Source organism: Schistocerca nitens, chromosome 6, assembly GCF_023898315.1.
Source record: "Schistocerca nitens isolate TAMUIC-IGC-003100 chromosome 6, iqSchNite1.1, whole genome shotgun sequence".
Lineage (NCBI taxonomy): Eukaryota > Metazoa > Arthropoda > Insecta > Orthoptera > Acrididae > Schistocerca > Schistocerca nitens.
Window position 1 is genome coordinate 661,743,468 of NC_064619.1, and position 14,734 is coordinate 661,758,201.

Genomic DNA, 14,734 nt, shown 5'->3' on the forward strand with positions numbered 1-14,734 from the left:
CTACATTCAACTAATTGGTACCTTTCTGAGATCGCTGATATGTACTTGTGCCTGATTTCCTTATCCTGAAGTTTCTCCACTCTTATCCTCCTACATATGGACCTGACCTCCTGCACTTTCGGCCTCACAATCCCAATTTCACTGCAGATTAAATAATGATCAGTGGCATCAAAGAATCCCCTGAATACACGCGTGTCCCTCACAGCCTTCCTGAATTCCTGATCTGTTATTACATAGTCAATGACAGATCTGGTTCCCCTGCCTTCCCAAGTATACCGGTGAATGTTCTTATGTTTAAAAAAGGAGTTTGTGATTACTAAGCCCATATTGGCACAGAAATCCAGGAGTTGTTTCCCGTTCCTGTTGGCCTCCATATCCTCTCCAAATTTACCCATAACCTTTTCATACCCTTCTGTTCGATTTCCAACCCTGGTTTACACACTACTTAACCTAATTTATCTTACGGACAAACACACACACTCATGCTCGAGGGAGGACTCGAACCTCCTCCGGGACCAGCCGCACAGTCCATGTCTGCAGCGCCCTAGACCGCTCGGCTAATCGCGCGCGGCGACTGGCCTTAATGCTTGCTACACCAAGAAGAAATGCAAATGATAAACAGGCATTCATTGGACAAATATATTATACTAGACCTGACATCTGATTACATTTTCACGCAATTTGGGTGCATAGATGGTGAGAAATCAGTACCCAGAACAACCGCTTCTGGCCGTAATAACGGCCTTGATACGCATGGGCATTGAGTCAAACTGAGCTTGGATGGCGTGTACAGGTACAGCTGCCCATGCAGCTTCAACACGATACCACAGTTCATCAAGAGTAGTGACTGGCCTATTCTGACGAGCCAGTTGCTCGACCACCATTGACCAGACGTTTTCAATTGGTGAAAGATCTGGAGAATGTGCTGGACAGGGAGCAGCTGAACATTTTCTGTATCCAGAAAGGCCTGCACAGGACCTGCAACATGCGGTCGTGCATTAGCCTGCTGGAATGTAGGGTTTCGCTGGGATCGAATGAAGGGCAGAGCCACAGGTCGTAACACACCTGTTCAATGTGCCGTCAATGCGAACAAGAGGTGACCGAGACGTGTAACCAATGGCACCCCATACCATAACGCCGGGTGATACGCCAGTATAGCGATGAAGAATACACGCTTCCAATGTGTGTTCAGCGCGATGTCGCCAAACACGGATGCGACCATCATGATCCTGTAAACAGAACCTGGATTCATCCGAAACAATGAGGTTTTGGCATTCGTGCACCCAGGTTCGTCGTTAAGTACACCGTCGCAGGCGCTCCTGTCTGTGATGCAGCGTCAAGGGTAACCGCAACTATGGTCTCCGAGCTGATAGTCCATGCTGCTGCAAACGTCGTCGAACTGTTCGTGCAGATGGTTATTGTCTAGCAAACGTCGCCATCTGTCGACTCAGGGATCGAGACGTGGCAGCACGATCCGTTACAGCCATGCGGATAAGATGACTGTCTTCTCGACTGCTAGTGATACGAGGCCGTTGGGATCCAGCACGGCGTTCCGTATTACCCTCCTGAACCCACCGATTCCATATTCTGCCAACAGTCATTGGATGTCGACCAACGCGAGCAGCAATGTCGGGATACGATAAACCGCAATCGCGATAGGCTATACAATCCGACCTTTATCAAAGTCGGAAACGTGATGGTACGCATTTCTGCTCCTTACACTAGGCATCACAACAACGTTTCACCAGGTGACGCCGGTCAACTGCTGTTTGTGTATGAGAAATCGGTTGGAAACTTCCCTCATGTCAGCACGTTGTAGGTGTCGCCATCGGCGCAATCCTTGTGTGAATGCTCTGAAAAGCATCATTTGCATGTCACAGCATCTTCTTCCTGTCGGTTAAATTTCGCGTCTGTAGCACGTCATCTTTGTGGTGTAGCAATTTTAATGGCCAGTAGTGTACAATGGTTTAGTAGCAATGTACATTTTCTCCTCTTTAGCGTTCTAGTGTTAACAATGACTACAACTGTCATGTAAAATTTGCTACTGTTATCAACATCATTATTCATACATGTTCTTTGCATCTGTTAACTCCTAATACCACATCTTTGCTTAGTTCAGGATATAGTGTGTAATGTAAACAGGACTGGAGAAGGAGCGCCTGACCACTGAAAGGGATTTGAGTTTATATTATTCCTCACCTATGCACTTAAAACGTTCATAATTTTGAGCTTCTTTTGTCGTCTGCTCCCAGACTTTTACCCAAAAGTTGTACATATAATACATCCATGCCTTTTTAACTGACATAAATCTACCAGGTGATGTAATCTCCTGAACTACACAGTAGAAAGTATAATTTAACAAATGTAACAGGTTACAGAAATTTGTATTTTAAATTGCTACTCGTAATAGTGATGGTAAAGCTCACCTAAAATATTAACATTTAAAAATAAGAAATCCCTAAGTTCTTCTCATATTGCATGGGAGGACAAAACATCTGGATAATATTACCTAAAGGAGGACAAGTCTTCGTCATAAAGAGGGAGCCATGGAGTGCAAACATCGTAGGTGAACACAGAGGTTGGAACATACACTACAAATATTTAAGGATGTTCGGTGCAAGTACCACTCTGAGACGAAGAGATTAGCACAGATGAGAAATATCAAGCTGCCACAAAGCAGATGAAGGAAAGAAATTGACAGAGCTAAGAAACGATAGCAAGGTGAACAATGCGACACTGATGCTTCAATTATTGCTGTCATGTTGTGATGGTGATGGAGAAGACTACAGACAAAGTATTTGGACCTGTATGTGGGAGTGGAGAAGATTTTACATGAAATTGTGAGGTGTGTGTGTGTAACAAGGGGTGGGGGGGTCGGAGGCAGGGTGGATATATGGTAGACCGGGGGCAGGCTCCTTTTAACAAGGCAGCAAACAAAGCCTCCTCATAAAAGCTTTGACAAGGCACAACCATAGAATCATGTTCCTATGTTTGTTCCTCTGTACCTGCCTAATTCTAAGTGTTTATAGATCCAAGGGAGAAACAAATATGGCGTCCTAGGGATCAGAGCATGAAATGTCAGATTCCTTAATCGGGTAGGTAGATAGAAAATTTAAAAAGAAAAATGGATAGGTTAAAGTTAGATATAATGGGAATTAGTGAAGTTCGGTAACAGGAGGAACAAATCTTCTAGTCAGGTCAATATAGGGTTATAAATACAAAATACAAGGGTAATACGCAAGTAGGTTTAATAATGAATAAAAAACAGGAACGCGGATAAGCTACTATGCAGAGAATAGTAAACGCATTATTATAGCCAAGATAGACACGAAGCTCACGCCTACCACACTAGTATACGTGTATATCGAAATTAGTTCCGCAGCTGATGAAGAGCCTGAAGAAATGTATGATGCGATATGTTGTGGCTTCGCAAGACAGCCAAGCCACTATGAGGAAGCCGAAAGGCACGCGTTTAAGCTCACGCAGGCTGGCGTGAGGTCTGGAAAATGACAAGGAATTGAGACTGGCAAAAAAAAAAAAAAAAAAAAAAAAGTTACGTAGCTTCTGGAATACTCAACTTTAATCCATAATTGGTGAACATCGGTCTGACGGTACATGCATCACAAGATAAATAGCAAATGATAATGGCGCCTTGCTAGGTCGTAGCAAATGACGTAGCTGAAGGCTATGCTAACTATCGTCTGGGCAAATGAGAGCGTAATCTGTCAGTGAACCATCGCTAGCAAAGTCGGCTGTACAACTGGGGCGAGTGCTAGGAAGTCTCTCTAGACCTGCCGTGTGGCGGCGCTCGGTCTGCAATCACTGACAGTGGCGACACGCGGGTCCGACGTATACTAACGGACCGCGGCCGATTTAAAGGCTACCACCTAGCAAGTGTGGTGTCTGGCGGTGACACCACACGATAAAAGGAATTATTCAGATAGTTAAGGGGGACGAAAATTTAATAGTCATAGCGGACTGGAATTCGATAGTAGGAAAAGGAAGAGAAAGAAAAGTAATAGGTGAATATGGACTGGGTGTAAGGAATGAAAGAGGAAGCCACCTGGTAGAATTTTGCACAGAGCACAATTTAATCATAGCTAACACTTGGTTTAAGAATCCTGAAAGAAGATTGTATACGTGGAAGAGGCCTGGAGACACTGGGAGGTTTCAGATAGATTGTATAATGGTAAGACAGAGATTTAGGGACCAGGTTTTAAATTTTAAGACATTTCCAGGGGCAAATGTAGACTCTGATCCTAATTTACTGGTTATGAACTGTACATTAAAACTGAAGAAACCGCAAAAAGGTAGAAATTTAAGAAGATGGGAGCTGGATAAATTGAAAGACCTAGAGGTTATAGAGAGCTTCAGAGAGAGCATTAGGGAACGATTGACAAGAACAGGGGAAAGAAATACAAAGAAGAAGAAGGGGTAGTTTTGAGAGATGAAACAGTGAAGGCAGCAGAGTATCAAGTAGGTAAAAAAACGAGGGCTAGTAAATATGTTTGGGTAACAGAAGCGATATTGAATTTAATTGATGAAAGGAGAAAATATAGAAATGGAGTAAACGATGCAGGCAAAAAGGAATACAAACGCCTCATAAATGAGGTCGACAGGAAGTGAAAAATGGCTAAGCAGGGAAGGCTAGAGGAAAAATGTAAGGATGTAGGGGCATATATCACTCGGGGTAAGGTAGATACTGCCTACAGGAAAATTAAAGAGACTTTTGGAGGAAAGAGAACCACCTGTATGAATATCAAGAGCTCAGTGCCAAGTAAAGAGGGGAAAGCAGAAAGGTGGAAGGAGTATATAGAGGGTGTATACAAGGGCGATGTACTTGAGAGGAATATTATGGAAATGGAAGAGGACGTAGATGAGGATGAAATGGGAGATACCGCGTGAAGAAATTGACAGAGCACTGAAAGACCTGAGTCGAAATAAGGCCCAGGGCGTAGACAACATTTCATTAGAACTACTTATAGCCTTGGGTGAGCCAGCCATGGTGAGCAAGATGTATGAGACAGGTGAAACACCCCCAGACTTCGATAAGAATATAATAATGCCAATCCCAAAGCAAGCACGTGTTGACAGGTGTGAAAATTACCGATCTATCAGTTTAATATGCTACGGTTGCAAAATACTAACACGAATTGTTTACAAACGAATGGAAAAACTGGTAGAAGCCGGCCTCGGGGAAGATGTGTTAGGCTCTATAGAAATGATGGAACACGGGGAGCAATACTGACCTTATGACTTCCCAAAGAAGATATGTTAAGGAAAGGCAAACCTACGTTTCTAGCATTTTTAGACTTAGGGGAAGCTTTTGACAGTATCGACTGGAATACCCTCTTTCAAATTCTAAAGATGGCGGGGATAAAATACAGGGAGCGAAAGGCTATCTACAATTTGTACAGAAACCAAATGGCAGTTATAAGAGTCGAGGGACATGAAAGGGAAGCAGTGGTTGGGAAGGGAGTGGGACAGGGTTGTAGCCTTTCCCCGATGCTATTCAATCTGTATATTGAGCAAGCAGTAAAGGAAACAAAAGAAAAGTTCGGAGTAGGTATTAAAATCCATGGAGAAGAAATAAAATGGCTCTGAGCACTATGGGACTCAACTTCTGAGTTCATCAATCCCCTAGAACTTAGAACTACTTAAACCTAAGTAACCTAAGAACATCACACACATCCATGCCCGAGGCAGGATTCGAACCTGCGACCGTAGCGGTCCCGCGGTTCCAGACTGTAGCGCCTAGAGCCGCACGGCCACTCCAGCCGGCAAGAAATAAAAGCTTTGAGGTTTGCCAACGACATTATAATTCTGTCAGAAACTGTAAAGGACCTGGAAAAGCAGTTGAAAGGAACGGACAGTGGCTTGAAAGGAGGATTATGATGAACATCAACAAATGCAAAACAAGGATAATGGAATGTAGTCGAATTAAATCAGATGACGCTGAGGGAATTAGATTAGGAAATGAGACACTTAGATGAGTTTTGTTAACTGGGAAGCAAAATAACTAATGATGGTAGAAAGGATACAAAATGTAGACCGGATATGGCAAGGAAAGCGGTTTTGAAGAAGAGAAATTTGTTAACATTGAATACAGACATATGTGTCGCGAAGTCCTTTCTGAAAGTATTTGTATGGATTGTAACTATGTATGGAAGTGAAACATGGACGATAAATAGTTTAGACAAGAAGAGAATAGAAGCTTTCGAAATGTGGTGCTACAGAAGAATGTTGACGATTAGATGGTTAGATCACGTAACTAATGAGGAGGTAGTGTATAGAATTGGCGAGAAGAGGAATTTGTTTCACAACTTGGCTCTAAGAATGAATAGGTTCGTAGGACACGTTGTGAGGCATCAAGGGATCACCAATTTAGTGTGGGAGGGAGGGAGACCAAGAGATCAGAAAGATGTAGACTTCAGTAGTTACTCAGAGATGAAGAGGCTGGCACAGGATAGAGTGGCTTGGAGATCTGCATCAAACCAGTCTCTGAACTGAAGACCACAACAACAACGTGGGTCCAAGATCAACCACAATAGTTTTCTGTAATCCTCATCGTCCTAAACCTGGTTCTAGTGAGAGCCTTTTAGATTGCACTCCACAGCACTCCTCCATCGATCGCGTTCCACAGCCAGCTGTCACTCAGCACGTGAAACAATTGATTATTTAATGGAAAAAAGCAAGGAATTAATGTGTTGATGCGCATATTCACGTTATTTATTGCGTAACATTTTATTTTATTCCCTTAAGCTGACCAAAGAATGCATGTACAGCAATTTTCCTCATCGTAAATAGTTGTCAAATGCTTTCAAAGCTACATTTTTGAATTACAGAGAACAGAGCGAAAAAAAAGTTTTTAGAACCGGTTTGTGTAAGTGCATAAATATTAAAAGATAATATTTTTGAAAAGAATGAAACAGCTGGTAACAAAAAATAGTTTCTTCTCTTTGTTTTTGTAAAAATTTAAACGTAAAAACTGTCTTTTTGCAGTCGCTTTGTGTGAGACGTCTGCTGATGGGAATGTCTGTGAAGTCGATAGAGAATATTACAAATTTCCTTTACTTCGCGTCAATGGTCACAATTTTTATTTATTTATTTTTGTTTTTCATGAGACTGTCGGTTTCCGTCCACAATGACCACCTTCAGATCTGCAGAAAAATATGGAAAGAAACACAAATACAGTAACAGATTGTCTACAGTTTAAAACAATAAAATAGACCATAATGAAAAGTACTACATACATTCCGGGCGGAGTAGCCGAGCGGTTCTAGGCACTACAGTCTGGCACCGCGAGACCGTTACGATCGCAGGTTCGAATCCTGCCTCGTGCATGGATGTGTGTGATGTCCTTAGGTTAGTTAGGTTTAAGTAGTTCTAAGTTCTACGGGACTCATGACCCCAGAAGTTAAGTCCCATAGTGCTCAGAGCCATTTGAACAATTTTTTTTTTACTGCATACATGTGCATTTGTGCGCTTTAAATATGAAGAGGCACACCTGTTTTATAAAAACATGTTCCAATATAGTGCCATAGTGAGATTGTCTAATGCTAAACACAAAATCAGCACCATCATCGTCAAATATATATAAATAATAGCATATGCAAGAATCATCTTGACAGCAGTACTACTGTTCAAAACAAAGTGCAGTACAGTAGCCAAAAATGTTTGTGTTGCAAGTTCACCAGATGTAGATGTTATAGGCACACGCATATTCTTCAGTGATTAATTGTACCACCTAAAATAAAGGGAGATGGAACCGGTAAAGTCTGTAATTGGCTTATAAGGTGTAAGGTGGAACGTGTAAGCCGATTACATTGAAGAATATGTGTATATACCTACAGTAGCGACATCTGATGAATTTGCAGCACAAAAATTTTGTGGCTACTGTACGGCAGTTTGTTTTAAACAGTAGTACTGCTGACAAGATGACTCTTGCATATGCTGTTATTTACTTGTATTTGACGATGCTGGTGCTGATTTCGTGTTTATCATTTGACGATGCCACTATGGCACTATATTAGGACATGTTTTTATAAAACAGGTATGCCTCTTCATATTTAAAATGCATATGCATATGTATGTCATTAGTACTTGTCATTGTACCTATTTTATTGTTTTAAGCTGTAGACAATCTACTAGCGTATTTGTGTTTTTCCCCATATTTTGCTGCAGATCTGAAGATGGCGATTGTAAACTGAAACCGGTAGTCTGATGGAAAAAACATTTGTGACTATATACGTGAAGTAAAAGAAATTTATTGTATATTCGGCTCATTGTTTTATTCGCAACAGTGTCGTAGCTTGTAGAACTTGCCAGGGTAGCCGAGAGTGCTAACGCGCTGCTTCCTGGACTCAGGTAGACGCGCCGGCTCCGGATCGAAACCGCCCGGCGGATTAACGACGAGGGCCGATGTGCCGGCCAGCTTGGATGTGGTTTTTAGGCGGTTTTCCACATCCCGCTAGATGAATACCGGGCTGGTCCCCATGTTCCGCCTCAGTTACATCTGAACACTTTCGCACAATTCCACGGATTACACTCGACGCAGTCAGTTGGGGGTACACTAATTCCGTCCCGGGAGATATGGGGTGGCAGCAGGAAGGGCATCCGGCCACTCCTTAAACATTAACCTGCCAAATCCGATTAATGATGGCTGACCCTGAGTAACTGCGGGACAAGGCTCAAGCGATAGATAGTGTCGTAGCTTGTAGGGAATATATCTTCATACGTCCTATAACACTAATACTACTAATCAATAAAGTGCAGTCTTACATCAGAAGAACATCAACAACAGGTAATACCACTGGATCTAACGTTGTCATCAAATTAAATACTACTGCATAGCCTGGAAAGAGCAGTGAGTAGTGTGCGCCTAGCGAGCCGAGGTGGCTTGTGGCGCCCCACCTGGAGAATGTAGAAGAGCGTGACGCCGTTGGACTGTGCCCGCGGGCGGGCGCCCCTGGAGTCTCGCTGGTAGCGGCGCCGCATCTCCAGCAGGAGGCCGAGCAGCAGCTGCATGCGGCCGCGCTGCCCCATGAACGACCAGATCTGCAAGGCAGCCCACACTCGGGTGAGACTAGCACGTCTAGTGATAGCCTACTGCACAACACCGGCACAGGTCCCTCTACCGCGTCTGATCAGCTTCCCAATCTGCACGACTGGTGTCGTCATGGAAAACACGTACGTAAGTTATATGAAAGCGTGGTGACATTTCTTTTGTACATGTCCGAAAGAACAGACACCACACATTCATCTAATTGATTCACCTCGATGGGCAATGAATCCACAACATTCAGGGCGGATGCAAAATATCGTTCGACCTCCTAGCGGGCACAGAGGATACGGACGGATACGGTGGTTAGGTGGCTATAGGTGGGAATGTGGGTCGGACTGGGAGCGTGCCGAGACAGTCGGTGCATTTGCGATGAACACCGTGTCTGGAAGGCGCAGTGGTTAACACAACTGGCTAGTAAGCAGGAGATCTTGAGTTCGAGTCCCCGACCAGTAGATTTTTTTCTCTCCTCGCCGCCGATTCCGCACAAAGTCCTAATGCAGCTCCACCTTCAATTTACATAATAAGCAAAGAGGCACCATGTTTGAACTAAACTTTGTGGCAGATTGAAACTGTGTACCAGACTGGGACCCTTACCTTTTGCAGGTAAGTGCTCTACTGACTGAACTATCAGAGCATGGCTCGCCACCCACCTGCACAGCTTTACTTCAGCCAGTACCTTTCCTCCTACGGGCGATAGTCAAAATAATGTCAACAAGTGGTAGCAATGGGGTATTTGTGTTTGACGGTCAGCAACGTAGGTAAGGCACATGCTCGCTGGACTGTACTTGTTCAGTACAGACTAGGCAGCAGTGCAGGTTGTTTACGAGTAGTGCGCACTTCGTTCAAATGGTTCAAATGGCTCTGAGCACTATGGGACTTAAATACTGAGGTCATCAGCCCCCTAGAACTTAGAACTACTTAAACCTAACGACATCGCACACAACCATGCCCGAGGCAGGATTCGAACCTGCGAATGTAGGGGTCGCGCCGTTACAGACTGTAGCGCCTAGAACCGCTCGGCCACTCCGGCCGGCGCACACTTCATATTTGCATTCAGAGGCCGTGGTAGACGGGCTACGGAAGGCCTAACAGAGGGCGAAGACGGCAGATTGTGGGGCCCGGTTAGCTGGAGCATCAGTAATCAAGGTAGCCACCTTATTGAATGTTTCAAGAGCAACTGTTTCAACAGCCATGACTGCCTACACAAAACATGGAAATACAGAGTCGTCTAAACGTAATAGTAGGCGCAAATCAGAACTACATGACAGAGATCGTCGTACGATAACGCGAATTGTGTCAAAACAACACAAAACAACGGCGAGACCACGTATCTATCGACAATGTCCACCGAGAACTCCATAAAGCGAATATTCGTGGTCGAGCTGCTATACCGAAACCATTAGTGACGACAACCAACCCAAAGAAGCGTAAAACATGGTGTCAGGGCCGGCCGGGGTGGCCGAGCGGTTCTAGGCGCTACAGACTTGAACCGTGCGACCGCTACGGTCGCAGGTTCGAATCCTGCCTCGGGCATGGGTGTGTGTGATGTCCTTAGGTTAGTTAGGTTTAATTAGTTCTAAGTTCTAGGGGACTGATGACCTCAGAAGTTAAGTCCCATACTGCTCAGAGACATTTGAACCATCGTGGCAGGAGCATAAATCATGGACGGCTGAGTAGTGGACACACGTCATACAGTCCAAGGAGTCACCGTTTTCGTTATTTCCAACACCAGGCCGGGTTTGCTTTAGGAGAACGCCAAAAGAAGCCTACAATCTTGATTGCTTGAGTCCAAAGCTTAAGGATGGATGGGGAAGTGTGATGGTGTGGGCAGCCATATCATGATATTCATTACTCTCGAAGGATGTTTTACACTCAACTATTATGTGGACCCCATCATTCAAATATTTTCCCCCAGCAATGGTGCCATATTTCAGGCGATAATGCACCAATTCACACAGCCAGGACAGTACAATCGTGGTATGAGGAGCATGCAACTGAACTGCAGCGTCTTCCCTGGCCAGCATAGTCCCTGGAGTTGAACATTATCGAACTTACAAGAGTTAGAAGAGGTTCTGATAGTAGAGTGGCATAACATTCCACCATTATATGTGTGATTTCGCTAAATCACTCCAGGCAAATGCCGAGATGGTTCCTCTGAAAGGGCACGGCCGACTTCCTTCCCAATCCTTCCCTAATCCGACGAGACCGATGACCACGCTGTCTGGTCTCCTTCCCCAAACCAACCAACCAACCATTATATGCCAGTATTCCAAGAAGAATCGCAGCTGTATTATGGGCAAATGAAGGTCAAAGCTTTTATGAGGAGGCTTTGTTTGCTGCCTTGTTAAAAGGAGCCTGCCCCCGGTCTACCATATATCCACCCTGCCTCCGACCCCCCACCCCTTGTTACACATACACACCTCACAATTTCATGTAAAATCTTCTCCACTGCCACATACAGGTCCAAATACTTTGTCTGTAGTCTTCTCCATCACCATCACAACATGACAGACAATAATTGAAGCATCAGTGTCGCATTGTTCACCTTGTTATCGTTTCATAGCTCTGTCAATTTTTTTCCTTCATCTGCTTTGTGGCAGCTTGATATTTCTCATCTGTGCTAATCTCTTCGTCTCAGAGTGGTACTTGCACCGAACATCCTTAAATATTTGTAGTGTATGTTCCAACCTCTGTGTTCATCTACAATGTTTGCACTCCATGGCTCCCTCTTTATGACGAAGACTTGTCCTCCTTTAAGTAATATTATCCAGATGTTTTGTCCTCCCATGCAATATGAGAAGAACTTAGGGATGTGGTAATAAACCGTTCCCAAGTAAGTACATTTGTTCACATTATTTTGCCTATCCCCTGTACCTTCTTCATAATATCCTTTCTTCCAGGAGTATTAGGCTCACAAGGTATGTAACCCAACTTTTGTGAATTGAAAGGTAGGAAAATAGGTGCCAGTGAAAGTCAAGCTTTTCTTCCAGGAGTATTAGGCTCACAAGGTATGTAACCCAACTTTTGTGAATTGAAAGGTAGGAAAATAGGTGCCAGTGAAAGTCAAGCTGAGGGTAGGTCGTGAATCATAACTGGATAACTCAGTGAGAAGAGGACTTGGCTGTGAAAAGCAAAGGTCCCAGGTTCCAATCCCAGCCTGAGGCTCAGTTTTAATCTGGCAGTAACTTTCAAATCGGTCCGCATACTGCTGCTGGAAACTAGTTTTAATGTCAGGTGCTGCGATTGCTCTCAAAAATGGTGCGAATGCCGGTTCTTGAGTGGGAATTATACACGAGGCATGGACACACGAGTGAAAGATTTGGAAGTCACAATCCCTGTTTGCATATGGTGCACTGGTAAGGCTCTGGTGAATCTTATTGTGATTGTGAGTGTTAATTCCGTGACTGTGGAATCCAGCGGACCAAGATCTGATTTTTACAGTGCAAACACGATCAGCATCTACCTCTACTTTCAAATCTCTGCCTTTTCGCTCTATGGTTGCACCTACCACGCTGCATGAAACATGTAAAATAATATCGGCAGGTACTAGAAGAACACAAAGAGATCCTCCAGGCTTCCATCCGAGAAGAAATAATGTTAAGTCTACTGAAAAATCAATCTATTAATTCTATCTCACGCAACGTAAAATACATTTCTGTTGCTACCTTCTCGTAAGCCCTATAACTATCCTAGTCCGCTACTGTAAGCACTAAACCGGATAAGCAACGAATTGTTTATGAGATGAGCAGACCATGAAACATCATCGTGGCAATGTTGTGAATTATCGGAGTGAAAACCAGGTTGCGTCGCAGGCCACGAGACCTCACAACAAGTGTTTTGTGTGACCAGTGTCCTCTCCTGACCCACTCACATAACGAGTGACATGTCTCCCAATCCGGGTGCAATTGTCAGCGATTCAGGGAGCGGGACTATGTACTCTCTGTCACAACCGGCGGCGCCGCATACTTACAGCAGGCAGCCCGCACTCAGCAACTATCTTGAGGCGCACCCCCCCCCCCCCTTCCCCGCCACTCCCCCCTACCGCCTTCCAATGGTCTTCAGAAGAACAATAAAGATGCTCATTTTGGGACAACAAGGCAGTGTAGTATTCATCCCTGCATGATTAGCGGGTACATGCCCAGTATCATTATACTGGCAACCTATGCTGTGGACTTGGCCTAAGTTCGATGTTTGTTTTTCATTGGGTTTCTCACAGCGTTACGACTGACTTGGACCCTTCACCAAGACTTTCAGGTACTTCACAGTGTCCATCCTTAGCTGCGCCACAGCCAGCCAGAAGCTTCTATTGTGAATCTAACTTCTAATGCGTACAGAACATACAGCTATAGGCCGATTAAAATTACTTGATAGCCGAAGTCTGTCACCATTACAGTGTTGCCAAAAACGGTTGCCGCTCAGTTAAAGGTGACACGCGAATACAGTTGGTCACGTCAAAAACGCTGAAGGTCCGTTCATGTAACGCTGTGCTATGTTGGAAGCGGCTGCAGTCGGATACGGCGGGAACGCCAACTGATTTCCAGTGACCAATCACTGAACTGCAGCATACGAGGTGTTTCTTAGCCTTGAATTTAGACTCATGCCCTAACCTTATTACAACCTTGTGATGTGAAATGTATCTGAGAAAACAGCATTCAACAACTTGTGGCAGAACTATTAATCACGCTCGCTTTGTTGATGGCATGCGTTTAAAGCAGACCTCTACGAGCAAACAAAAGACAGAAAATTTTCAGTTTCAGCGCTAAAAGCGAACTGTTCTCGCTTTCATCAGTTATCTGAAACTACCCTCATACTGGCTATACGAGGTGACGCTATACCAACCAATGAGTCCTGATTAGCACTCGGTTACAGGTTATAGGCGACACAGGTACATTCCAAACGAGAAAAGAATGATAGAAAGAAAAAATAAGAGCAAATAAAAATGATGAAAATGGTGTGACAAAAGATTAAAAATGAAAAACTACATTTAAGCCAGCGAATTGGAAATAATAATAACCAGACTCGATTTGATAAAGATTCTTTAATACAAAAAAGAAAAATAATAAAGGCGTTGAAGAGATTAGAACCCACGATTTTCCGCATAGGAGGCTTGTTACTTAACTTTTGCACTACTTCAGTAAGTAGAGTAATAGTCTTATAATAATTACCCTACAGAACGAGTTGCCTCGATGATTTGCTGCCGTCAAAACGTTTGGCCTCATGTCATGTCTAATGATGCTTATCTGCTGTCGGCCAATCTCTGTGATGTGTGTTGTTTTTGGAGTGGTTATCATGACTGATGAAATGCGTAATAAAAGGACTCGGTATCCAATCACAGCAACAACAAAAGCCAGACAAGGAATTGGAAGTGAACTGACCGTTGGTTGTGGCCGCCTGGCAACGGCAAACAATTCGGTGACGTTGAGCACTGTGATTGGAGGAAGACAGCTCCAACGCGTGGAGTGTCAACTGTCAAGTTATTTTATTCACACTGTATATAGTGTTCTTGTTCAAACAAAGGGAACTGCAACACCAATGAAACACAGTGATCGGTACTTCCCTCCACATTAAATGTTCTTGTAATGTAATTTGTATTGCGCTTTGGGATTTTTTTTTTAAATAATAATCTTGCCACGTCATTTTGAGGAAGACGGAAACTCTTTGCCCACTTGT

The 14,734-nt window shown here is 43.9% G+C and overlaps 1 protein-coding gene across 1 annotated transcript in view; it reads right to left on the bottom strand.

Moving 5' to 3' along the window:
- Positions 1-9,045, bottom strand: part of LOC126263560 (putative odorant receptor 71a) — a 92,176-nt gene extending 83,131 nt beyond the window's left edge. The window contains exon 1 of the mRNA XM_049960653.1: positions 8,914-9,045. Coding sequence (XP_049816610.1) covers positions 8,914-9,045 — 132 coding nt within the window. The remainder of the gene's footprint in view (positions 1-8,913) is intronic.
- Positions 9,046-14,734: the final 5,689 nt, after the last annotated feature.